This window comes from Ambystoma mexicanum, chromosome 2p, assembly GCF_040938575.1.
Source record: "Ambystoma mexicanum isolate Mex_15411 chromosome 2p, UKY_AmexF1_1, whole genome shotgun sequence".
Taxonomy (NCBI): Eukaryota; Metazoa; Chordata; class Amphibia; order Caudata; family Ambystomatidae; genus Ambystoma; species Ambystoma mexicanum.
This window is the reverse complement of record NC_090923.1, coordinates 660431781-660444360: the sequence shown is the minus strand read 5'-3', so window position 1 is coordinate 660444360 and position 12580 is coordinate 660431781. Positions and strand designations below refer to the sequence as shown.

Sequence of the window (12580 nt, the reverse complement as noted above, 5' to 3'; positions counted from 1 at the left end):
GTGAAGAATGGGTGCAGGGGTCCTCTTCTTATCCTAAAAGCCAGGTAAGAGCTGAAACTCCCACTAGCCAATAGAAGGACTACCCCCCCCCCCCCACACACACACAAACCCCAGCAGTGGTCCAATCAGGACCACTGGCGGGAACATTCATGCATACCACTCAGACACACAGAAACCAGTACATGGATTGGAGTCAGACTGACCCGGCCCACATCCTGCCTGCAAACACATATAGCCCTCCAGTAGCCGGCCAAAAGCTGCTGCTTTCCTGCTACCTTCCTGGGCACTGGCAGTCCTTATAAGGATTTTCCTGGGCTCTGAGGCCAGGAAGAAGGCTAAACAACAAGATGGAAAATGAACAGGCGAAAAGTCTCATGGCACGGCCATGTTTGACCAGTAGCCACAGTTGGTAACCAACCGTGGTAAACGCGGTAAAGTTAAAACGAAATTCCCCAAAAAGTAGGGAAAAGCAGTGCCGCCACTAGCCCATCTTTTAAGCACATCTAGAGTAACCAAAAATCCTCTTAGTGTTAGTCTAGGGCAAAACAAAAATGCACCCCATTGCACTGCAGTGTAAGCTGATTTGTGCAATGATAAAAAGTTACAAGTGATACAAAAAGTAACAAAGTAACCACATGTAGCAAAAAAGTAACACGACTAAGGAAAACACTGTTTCTCAGTACTGATAGCCTGAAGGACATATCAGTTTCCCCATAACATGTGAGCAAAGGCCGGTGCAGCGAAGCTTAAGTCTTCACTGTACTGCAAAAAGTACGGGTCAGATTCACAAATAAAGCAAAAAGTTTAGGGTTCCATAAAGATGGAAGCAAAGATGCAGTAAAGAGAATCTTTCCTAACTAGCACTCATACCTTTTAGCATTTCCCCATAAGTGGCCAATATTACCTCATCTATTTTATCATGGGTCATAAGGAGCTATGTTAAATCTTAGATCCTAGCATACAACTTGTATAAGCAGTTGTTCTTCTCCAATTCAGTTAAGGAAATTGTACATATTGTATTGTCAACATGATGAGGATATTTTATAAGGGAGAATGTAACCATGTATTTATTGCACTTTTTAGATTCTTTGAATCAGTTAAAGACTTTTTAACTGTTGTGACGAATCTGGGATGTTGTCACTCCTCCCCTAGGTGGAGCCCCTTTCCATGAGGCCCGGGAGGTGATGCCGCTACCCAAACGTTCCCCTGGGGCTGGTACTCAGTGGGTAGATCTCATGGGGAGGGAAGCCCCCTGTGGGTTTAGTGACGACCTGGGGAGAGCCTGGTATACCCATAGCCCACCTAACCCTAACACACCTTCCTACCCCCCTTCGAGCAACACTTTGCCTAGAGAGATCAATTGACTCACTAGAAGATCTAAAGATCAGTACTGGGATGAGGAAGAAGTGCGGAAGCATAGAGAACACTCATGAGTACATGAATAAACAGTCTAGTGTTTCCAGAAACATGATTAGGCAGAACCCATTCAAAACTGAAGCAGGGAACCAGGAATGCGAGAAAAAGCCCTTTCTGGAGAAACCGCGAGATGCAAGAGAGAGGACCTCACTGGACAGAGGACATGTTGTGCTTTATCAATGTGCAGAGTATATTTATTATTAACACACTTCGAGACAATTCCGTTTGTCTTGGGTATGGCAAAAGACTCACCCATATGCTTAGTAGCACCAACAACCTTAAGCATACTATGTGTGGACAGGGGCACTTTCGTTGGTCCCCTAGCACCTCTCCTCCACTATTCACTATGCCCCCGGGTTGTATGCACGCTATACAAATAAAATAAGTAAATAAATTAATTCATAGATTACAAGCCCAACCTGCCATCCATCTTCTTAGTTAGGGTTGAGGGCACAGAAGAGGAAGACACTGAATTAGGTGCTACTTCTCAACATTGTTAGACAGTTAGCTAATGTCTAATTATTCATTCATATACATAATTCTAAAACAAAGGTATCACTAAACGCTAATTTACTTCACTTTTCAAACATAAGAGGTCATGATTTCCAAGTGGTGTGAGAGCTAAGAGACACTAACTGTGTGCTCGATCTATGAATGGTCAATATTATGATTATGTACTGGGCAAAGCTATAGCTTATTAAACCATCAGTGAGATTTTTTTAAATAGCATCTGCTGTAAACTGAATCCCTTTTAGAGACTTACAATTTGGAGCTGATTTTTTAGTGTCCCGTATTTTGGCTGTAGGGACCCCATTATGTGTGCACTACTATCACATTTTCGTTATTTGCATGGTGGAGTGTAAGAGTGGAGGGCAAAAGGAATACCCAGCATTTGCAATGCTGGCGTATTTGTATGGCAGAGAGGAAGGGAGCGTCAGAAACGTAAGTTACGTTCCGCCCCTCTTCTCCGCCATACAAATCAAGGAAAATGTGTTGCACCTGAAATTATATGCGGAAAAGCCTTATTTAAGGCTTTTACGCATATCATTACGGTACTACGAGCTCAAAATGAGCTCCATTGAGATTAAATGACTTTGCCTGGATCACACGCTTTGTTCCGGTGGTGAAAGCCACATTTGAGCTCAGTCTGCAATTTAAGCATGTGACCACATTTCTTCCCAACTCAAATTGTCCAGAAATGTAAACATTTTTGTGAATGTTTGATTTTCAATAGCTAAAGTAATACTGTTCTGACTTGCTAAGTATGTAAAACCCATGATATACCAAATGCTGTCTCTAAAATGTGATCTGAACCCCTTTTAAATAAATGTAATGTTTCCCAATTTTCAAAAAACGGCTCAAGACTTTCCTCTTTTGTTGTCCTTTTGGTCTTTAATATGGCCGGCTTGTTAAAACCTAGGTCTGCCACAGGGTAATCCACTTAGTTGCAACTCATCACTTGTGGTACACGTGCACTCTAAAACTACCACCACGTGTAAGACATTTTCATAGAAGCTTTTTGAGCAAGCTAAAGCAGTTTCCCCATAAAAAGGAAAGGATACAAGTACCATATTCCAAGCTGATGCAAGCCTAAAACCTCTCCTGTGGTTTTTCCCACTGTTCTTAAAGATTTAGAGACACAAAATAAAATAAAATGTATGAGAAGGCCAACTGTTCGTAGTCCTTATTTGGCATGGTCTACAGCTTGTTCAGCATGATGCGATGAGAATTTGAATTTCCACAAAAAAAGCAAGCAGTAATTTTCAAATGTGTGTATGTGTCCAACAATCCAAAAACCACAGATTGGGATGACCTGTGCGAGCGTTTAGAAGAAATCAATGTGCCATTGCACTGCTATTCTTCCAAATATTAAGCATGGAACGCTGAGCTCCACTTTGCCAATCAGGACCTTTGGCGTTCATTGCAAGATTCCCTGGACTTGATCAGGATTCCAAGGATCCTGCTGACTGTCTGAACTCTATGACAATCGGAAGTGCCTGTCTGCTCCTCTCCTCTGGCCATACTTATTTGTGGACTGCTTCATACCCCGGCTCTCTCATCCACATTCTTCGTCCATGAGATGCCCGCCCGTCTCCTGCTTCAGTGTAGCTCGTAAGGAAAAGGTGACTGTTCTCCTCCTGCACTTTTGCCATCTTGGATTGTTTTTGTAGCAGACAATCAGCAGCAGAACTGGAAAGGTGTTCCTTACTACCTTTGCTGAAGCTTGAGTAGGAGGAAAGCCCAATGATGGTTGGCCGCAGGTGTTAACATCATTAGATCCCACAGCTTTCAGCAGTACCAGTGACTATGGTACTAGAGCCCGCCTTATCTACCCCCCCTTAACTTGGTCCTTCTGCCGTGGGCTTTACCGTGTGAATAGTAGGAGATATTGCACACAATGGTCACCCTATTGACCAATTCACTGCTTCCTGCTGACACCCTCCCCAATAAAGAGCTATACATTATAAATGTGCTTGTCAAAACAAAGGGGCATTCTGAAAAAGTAGGGCTGGGGCTGCCAGAGCTGAACCAAAAGTATTGTTCTGGTAGCAATATGTTAGTGCAACATAGTGTTGAGGCAAGATCTTCATGGCCTTTATGATCGTTGGACATGTACCACATCACTGCCCTGACTTCACGTTTCTCCCACACAGAACTATCAGCCAGTGCCTGATTTCTTCAGATACTAAACTGGCGCTGTGCATGCAATAGCTGGTGTGTAGGATTCCCTCAAAAACAGATCTTGTACGGCACGGGCACCAGCGCAGTAAGCTTCCCACATAGAAAGAAATTGAGACCCTAGCAACACAAGGGCAAAATACCAGCCCAGCTCTCCACCTCCTATGTGCATAGCCATGATGGCATAGGCAGCTGCAGTGAAGACACCAAATCAGTCATTGTTCACCAACGGATTGTAGTAACATTACCATTGCAGAATTTGTTTCAGAAGTGGAAGAATGGGATGTGGGTGCTGAGTGTGAGTCATTTGGAAGTTAGAGAGCCAATTTAAAGAACATGTGTATAGACTGACATGCAAATGCTTGTTCTTTCATAGATTTTGGCTTCAGAGTGAGAGGTCACTTAGAGATTGGGGAGGACTTGGATATCATAAGACAAAGGTAAGAAACCATTTTGGCAACGTATTTAATGAATTTGGGAGGCTGCATGAATTTAGGTGGTGGAATATAGGGCTGTGGGCTTTTTCTGGGGAATTTGCTCATTAGATTCTGAGCCAAACGTGGTGCATTAAAATGCTGTATGATATTTTCCCCCTCTTATGCAACACGAACATTCAAAGGGATGTAGGAAATGCTGGTGTATCAGTGCCATGATGGCGGAGAATTGTAGTGCGCACCATATAAACCAGTTGGGGAATAATAGTTTTATTCTTATCAAACAGGAGGTGCACAAAACAAACAAGGGTGCACTTCTTGGGAGTATACAGCAAACAAAGGAATGATAACAACATTGGTATAGGTCTCTCTCACTCCCTCGCTCCGTGTTTCATACTCTCAGCCTATCACTCCTTCCTTCCTTCGCTCGCGGTACTGGACCACCTTTCTCCAGGAGGAATCGCAAATTATAAGCATAGAGTTTACATCACCCGAGGACCGAAGTTCATGGTAATTGTGAGAGAAACTCCTATAGAGTCTGGGTATGCTTGCCATCAAATAAAGAAGTGGAAGCTTGGATTTACATGGTTAGGCTGGTGGAGAAATTTAACCTGGTACAAATGTCTAATCTAACTGGACCCCATGTCTCTAGTCCAGTGTCCAGTTCTCTACTATATCCAATAATATGTCAGTTTTCACACCTTGGAAGAATCCTCCAGATAACTCACCATCCCAGCACGCTTCTTTCTTGGCTTGATTGTGGTTCCAGAAGATGCATTGCCCTCCTGGAATCTGTATATCTGTATCTGTCGTCTTGACAGACTACAACTAGGGCAACACCGTAATCCCCCTCTTGCCACAGAGGACTCCTCGTACAGGTATTTCCCCCCCTCACCGGGGTGCTTTCCAGGGTGCAGTAATTATTATCCCTCAGTCAAGGATCCCCCACCTGGGCCTCAGACCCGCTCACAGGCTCTTCTCGGGTTCTAAAAGTCTCTAGCACCAGTCAGTCTCCAGCCCCAGCCGCATAGCAAAGCTGCTCCTTCTCTCAATTCAGACATATGGACCCGAAGGCGATTCACTTTGCTCGTTCTCAGTCGTTTCTGGCTCTCACCAGCAGCTTCTGGGGTATAGCTCACAACAGGCTTTTGGCACTGCTCTCTCCTTGAAGTCTAATCTCTGTCAAGGTTCGGACCGACTGGCTCAGCCACCTGCTACATTTTCCTCTTGCTCCTCACTCTGTTAACACACCAACACTCTGGAACACCGTCTTGTATAGTTTGACACTTCTTAATACTGTGGGCCAGGCTCCTATTTCATTAATGAGCCCTTTGATTGTGAGTTGGTTTCCCCACTAGCCTAAGGTCTTTAGATTGGTCTGGGCTTCATGGTTCCATTACTGTCATGACCCTTGCCCCTGGCCCTCAATGGCAAGTCGGCCTTCCAGTTAGGGCCAGGTCAAAGGCCTTAACACCTCATCCAAGACTCTCTTGGAGTCAGTCCTTCATGAAGACCAACATTAGAATGGAAAATGTGGGGCTTATTTTCAAAGTTGCTCAGGCAGGCGACTCCTTACAATCCCTGTTAATTGCCACGTATTTGACAATATTGGGTTGACTAATCCACATCATTTGTCGCGAGTCACTGGATTCGGACGGATAAAAAGCCCATACAGTCCATACAAAATGCCAGAAAAAACAGATGACTCCAGGACTCAGCACCAGTGGAAAAGATTGTTTAATAGCACAATCTGTATATGTCGTAGCTATATATGAAAACAATAGCCCTCTACTTGGTTACGCGTTTCGGCTCCCACAAGCCTTTGTCAAATCAGGGCTATAATAATTAGACCAAACATATTATTGCATTGCAGTATTAGCATTCATACCATAATTCAAAGTCACATATAGCATGTAAAGGTTATAGATTGCAAACATGTCCATATTTGATTAGACAGAGAAACAAGGGTTGGTGAAGGGGAGGATGGAGCGGGTTCAAAAAATCATAATAATGCCGTCATGTAGACACACAAAATCATAACAATGGAACCCCAAAGAAAACCAAAAAATGCAGATGTAACAATAATACCAGAAAAGGATGGGGAAGTTGGAAAAAATATGAGAGAGATAAATAAATAAAGATGCCCTTTAGTTCAGTTGTTACAAGAAGGATTGCTAAGTGTAGTGCTGTAGAATCAAGTTAGCCATAATCATTTAAGTTCGTGCTGACATGTCAAATACAAACGCTCGCATACACGAGTAAGTATGGTGAGCTAACTTACTCTGCCGCTTTGATTTCTCTCGCATCGGCTGCACAATAAGCGAAGGCAGCCGGCGCCATTTTGAAGAAAGCTACAGAAGCATTTAGATTCCCATGGCAACGCAACCGCTCGTTGCCATGGAAATCCCTCTCCTGAGTCCTGTCACTGCTTGTTGCCTTCGGCGTCCGCCACGCCCCCCATAGTAGGATATTATGAAATAAAAGTTGAGCCTTCAATTCGGCTGTCATCTAGCTACTTCTAGGAGAATTAATTAACGCGCATTTAAGCTTCATAGCTATTCACAAATGGTTGATTTAAAAAACATGATATTTGCATCCGTCTCTACAATTTAATACAGAGAATCCCATGGTATCAAGACACAGGTTAGATAGCAATAAATGTCACCCATTTAGCTGTATGCTATACCCCACATATCTAATGTTGGGCTGAATACGGCCGAACCCTACACAGTGTCCCCGTGAGTGGCCGGTGTCCATATACTTCCCACCACCCCACAAAGTCCACAGGAAAATATTACCGCAAACATGTGAATGCATTCTGTCAGCAAATTGGCGATAACACATGAGAACAGTTACCAAATCAATTTTAAACAAACAAAACTGTCCTTTAGGAATGACGCCATCTCCTTGTCATTATTAAGACCAGTAACGGTAGAGTTAAAAAAGCATATGCTGCGTGCTTCAGACTGCCTCAAGGCCTTCAGTCTGTCTCCTCCTCGTTTACTCAGTGTTACTTGTTTCATACCTATAAATCTAATGTCAGATTTGTTGTGCATCTGATGACAGCTTTGCCAATGTTCGGCTAAAGGCAGAGAGATATCTTGGCTGCCAATCTTAGCCAGATGCTCACGAATACGTACTCTCAGTTCTCTTTTGGTGCTACCAATGTAAATCTTTTTACATACACAAATGATGCAATACACCACAAATTTGGTTTTACAATTGATCCCTAGCTGGATTAGCCATTGTTTGCCATGGACATCCGTAAATTCGGTCGTCTGTTGATGTGCATATCTACATTGTGTGCACATGCCACATTTCCTAAAACCACTCAAATTGCTAGACAGCCAGGTTGTACGGTTCATTTGCTCAATATCCGGTAATAGTGATGGGCTGAGCATTGTTTTGAGAGTTCCCGCTCTCTTGGAAATCATACGAGGTCTCTCCTCTATAAATTTGGTAATGTGATCGTCAAGTTTCAAAAGGTACCAGTGTTTTCCTAGTATTCGTTGAATCTGCTGATGATCCCTACAGTATTGTGTTATAAAACAGGGTCCAATTGGTCCATTTGTAGTTTTGTCAGCTTTGGGTTGGAGAGTTTTCTGAATAACCCCTGTTTTTGAAACGGTGTCGTAATAACGAGCATTCTTCTTCAAATTTACTATCCTGTTGGCAATTCCTTCTGGCTCTAATATACTCTCCTAATGGTATGTTCTGAATTGTAGGATGATGATGACAGCTGCTTGCATGAAGCGTGGAATTGACCTCTGTCTGCTTCCTGAATGTCTTGGTATAAAGTTGATTGCCTTCTGTTTCAATTGTCAAGTCCAGGAAATTGATACTGCTATTATTGCATTCTCCTACAAACTGGATATCGTAGCAATTTTGATTCAAGGTGTCAACAAAGTCTTGGAACTCTTCTGTACATCCATCAATGATGCAAAATACATCGTCAATGTATCGAGTCCACATGTTAATCCTATTAAGAAAGAAAGGAGCTGTGTATACTGATTTGTCTTCTAGCATACCCATGACAAAGTTAGCTAGGGCAGGAGCATATTTGGTGCCCATGGCCACTCCTTTAGTTTGTTGATATATAGTGTTGTCAACATTTCCTTGAGCATTTGAATTTGGTTATAATATGAGGCAGAGTCATTCCTGTAGGCATAGTCCATGGAGGCGGTGGCCCATTTGTGGTGAATGGAAGTATAGAGGGCCTTAACATCCAAAGTGGCAAGATAATAGGTACTGTGCCATTCAACGTTCTGTAACTTGCGTATAAGGCTTGTCGAGTCTTGCAGGTATGACTTAAGTAGGGCTGCTCTTGGCTTGAGGATGGCATCTAAATACTTAGAAACATTTTCAGTAATCCACCCAATCCCACTCATGATTGGGCGACCTTCCGGTATAGTATCAAATTCTTTGTGTATTTTTGGAAGGAAATACATAGTCGGAGTCACCGGTTCCTTCACTAATAAAAAAGCCCTTTCATCATCTGTAATGAGGCCTTTCCTGTGCCAATTCAAGATGTTGTCTTTGAGTTGTTTAACAGCTTCTTTCTTGAAGTTATCAGATCTTATTTGATAACACCCGGGGGTCGACAGGTGATTATTGGCCCTCTTTAGGTAATCCTCCCTGTTCATTATGACAATGTTCCCCCCTTTGTCCGCTTCTTTAATAACAATCTGTGTGTCGGACTTCAATCTTTTGAGTGCCGTTCGTTCTCCCTGTGTTAGATTGGCACAGTTACCTTTAAATGTTTCACAATGTTTTTTCCTTTGTGCATCCATTTCATAAAGATCCTGAGATACTGCTTTGTAAAATGTGTCTATTACGTTATCCGCCGGTAATTGAGGCACAAATTTGGATGCTGATTTCAGCTCTTTGGTAGAGATGATACTGGATCTCACCCTTAGTTCATCTAAGAGATTGAATGTAGCAAATTGCTCATCTACCACTAAGGATCTAACCAAAAAGGTGTCTTCAACGTCTTGAAGTGAATATCCACTAATTGGAATTTCTGGGTCCTTGCTTAGATAGTTACCCGGTGCTTTAATAGCAAAACATTTTTTTAACTTCAACTTCTGTATGAATTTGAACAGGTTGATATGTACATCTACTCTGTTTGAGTCACATGTAGGTGCAAATGACAGGCCCTTATTGAGAAGACATCTTTCATCCGTAGTTAAATTTTTGTTTGTTAGATTTAGTACCAAATCTTCCATTAGTTAAATAGTCCCAAGTAAATAGTCCCATTCTAATGTTGGTCTTCATGATGGTTATGAGCCTGGCGCCAAAGGCGCCAGGACTGACTACAAGAGAGTCTTGGATGAGGTTTTAAGGCCTTTGACCTGGCCCTAACTGGAAGGCTGACTTGCCAGTGAGGGCCAGGGGCAAGGGTTATGACAGCTACTCCCCAAGTGTTCCCCATCTTTGCCTTATTGAAGTGTGTTGTGTGTTTTGTAATAGTCTGCTGTCTCTATTTCTTTTGACAAGTAAGTCTAGACGAGCTGAGGGATCAGAACCGCCACCCTACATCTTTGAATCAGGTTAACATGGTGGCCTGGTGTCACGCTGTTCCAACTGCTTGCATCATCATTGATTGTTTTCTCTTGCTAATCTCTTCACCGCATTGCCTGCATAACCCCTTAATTTCTCCATATCCGCGAGCACCCATTTTTATTTTTACTCATGTCTGCACTTTACTCCTGAGCTTATCTGGAAATGGGGTGGCCAGCAGGAATTGGCTTGCTCCAAAGGCAGGGTAATGGCAGGCTAATGGATCGAGTCCAAACAGAGAATTCTGTTCTCCTCTCCCTTTGACCCACCTGTCTGGACCCTAGCATTCCCCCCGACTCCCTCTGTCTACTACTGTTTGTTTTATGTGTGCTCTGAGGCCACTGGGTGAGTGGCGCTTTACAAAAATTAAAATAAATAAATAGAGTAGTAGGCATTGTGTACTGTGTCCATCACCTTTTGCTGGGGAGGTATGTTTCTCTGTCTCCTGGCACCCCTGACATTCCATTAGGGGGTATCCTTGACCACCTCCTGTATGATATATCTGCGTATGGTTCCTAATGGACAGACTTCCCAGCTGGGGTGGTTGTGGGGCTCTCTGCGGGTTCAGGGAGGGGAGACTGGGGGAGCTCTGCTGGATTCTCATATACCACTTCTGGGGTCCCTTCCTACAGCGGATGGCTTCCCTAGACTCCCCTGTCCTACTCCCTGCCTTCCCTAGAAGTGGCTCTGTCTTAATACCATAAACTGTAAGCATCATTACCAAATGTTTGCGGGATAGTAAAGCCCCCTGGTTGATCTATAGCACATTAAATATGATAGACTAGAGAGCCTACTTCTAATTGATTATTGAGGAGGAATATTTAAGTAGGCAACACATGTCTACACTCACCAAGCTACCTCATTGCTCAAATATAAATTAGGTGCACAATTGTTTACGGAAATTGCCTTGTGCCCTTTGATTATGAGTTTAGACTCTGTGAGTTATATTGGTCAAACATGGTCTACGTAGAGGAGTGTGAAGTAAGCACATTATCTTCCTAACCTGTTCCATTTTCTAAGTACTCTCTCAAGTAGGCCATAGCTTAGTGCGTGCTAGTCTTTTTAGGGCATTGGAGAAAATCTTTAAACCAGTGTACTTAAAGTTCACACCATGTCTACATAACCACAACTTTGTAGTTTTACACGAAGGATCAAAGTGAGGAGACTTCAACGAAAATTGCATCACAAGACATGCACAAATATTCCTCTCTGAACTTGCGCATGATGATCCTTGTGTATTAAGGTTCCTCTTCTTCCTGAAGGGAATTTACTTGGGTTTTGTATATTTATTTATTCTTTGTGCGTACTGTGTTTTGTATGCATGCATGCTTTTTATGTAGTGCAAACCTATCAATCAGGGTTATTAATTCTTCCTGACGTGCAGGCTAGAAGGTGGCCTGTTTTCTGGCACCTTCCTTCTTTTATCTCTTCGATTTTAGCTCGGTGATGTTGTGGCTTCTGGCGCTCTGGAGGCTCCAGAGAGGGTGAGTTTATTTCAGACAGCGCATTCGGGCATCACTGATTACACGGATGAAAGTGGAATCAGTACCGTATCTTGGGCGAAATCCATGTTGATATCTCTGTAGGAAGGTGTGTTCAATAATCTTCGTGAAAGTGAAGTGTGAATGGCTTTTTTGAAGAAAGAGAGGTGTATAAGGGGCCAGTAGTTTATGTAGTCATTTTAGCCGAGGAGCCGTGGAGATAAGTGAGTACCAGCCACTTTTACTCCCTAAAATAGGCAAATGCTCGCAACAAAAAATAGGAAACAGACAGAGGAGCCTGGTCCGTGCTTCCACCCACACAGAACCACTGATATTATTAGTTCAGAGGTACACACAGAGAATTGCCATAGGAAAGAGCTCTAATATAACTACCAGATCTGAACTTTAAGAAATGAAGGCATCTGACGTTGTGTAAATTAAAAACTTCAAAGAAGTATGGATTACAAAACAATGGACCTCATTATGAGTTTGGTGATAATTCAGTTGCAAAACCACTGAATTACCAGCAAACTTGTTTACTATTACTGCCACTTGGTCCTGTGGATTGACCACAGGATTACAAGTGGTGGTAGGGCCCTGTTAATAACGGTTTTGGAGTCCATAGGACTACAGGGGGATTTCAGCAAGATAACTGTGAGCGGTAATTGCGCTGATTTTTATTTTAACCTTGAAGTGGTGGCTTTACCTCCAGCATGTCAATGCAGGAAAATCCTTCTTTTCAAGGTCAAACCAGTGGTGCGGTTAAAATGGCGGTAATTCCGTTACCACCAATAAAAGTTCTGGTAATGGAATTACCACCAGTTTTTTCCTGCAACGCTGAACTTGTAATGAGCCCCAATGTGCTTTTGTTTTAATTTATTTGTTGTATTGTTTGTTGTCTTGTGGAGTGCCCAATTACAAGCAGGTTGCTTCACAGCGTTTGCTACAGGTGCGTGCAAGGGTGGCATGGCAAAAGGAGGTGTGAAGTACAGATGAACAGTGGTACATGAA

At 42.9% G+C, this 12580-nt stretch overlaps 1 protein-coding gene across 4 annotated transcripts in view; it reads left to right on the top strand.

Moving 5' to 3' along the window:
- SARS2 (seryl-tRNA synthetase 2, mitochondrial) overlaps positions 1–12580 on the top strand; it is a 474855-nt gene that overhangs the window by 221202 nt on the left and 241073 nt on the right. For all 4 annotated transcript variants that reach the window (XM_069644221.1, XM_069644220.1, XM_069644222.1 and 1 more), the window contains one exon: positions 4472–4535. In XM_069644221.1, coding sequence (XP_069500322.1) covers positions 4472–4535 — 64 coding nt within the window. The remainder of the gene's footprint in view (positions 1–4471; positions 4536–12580) is intronic.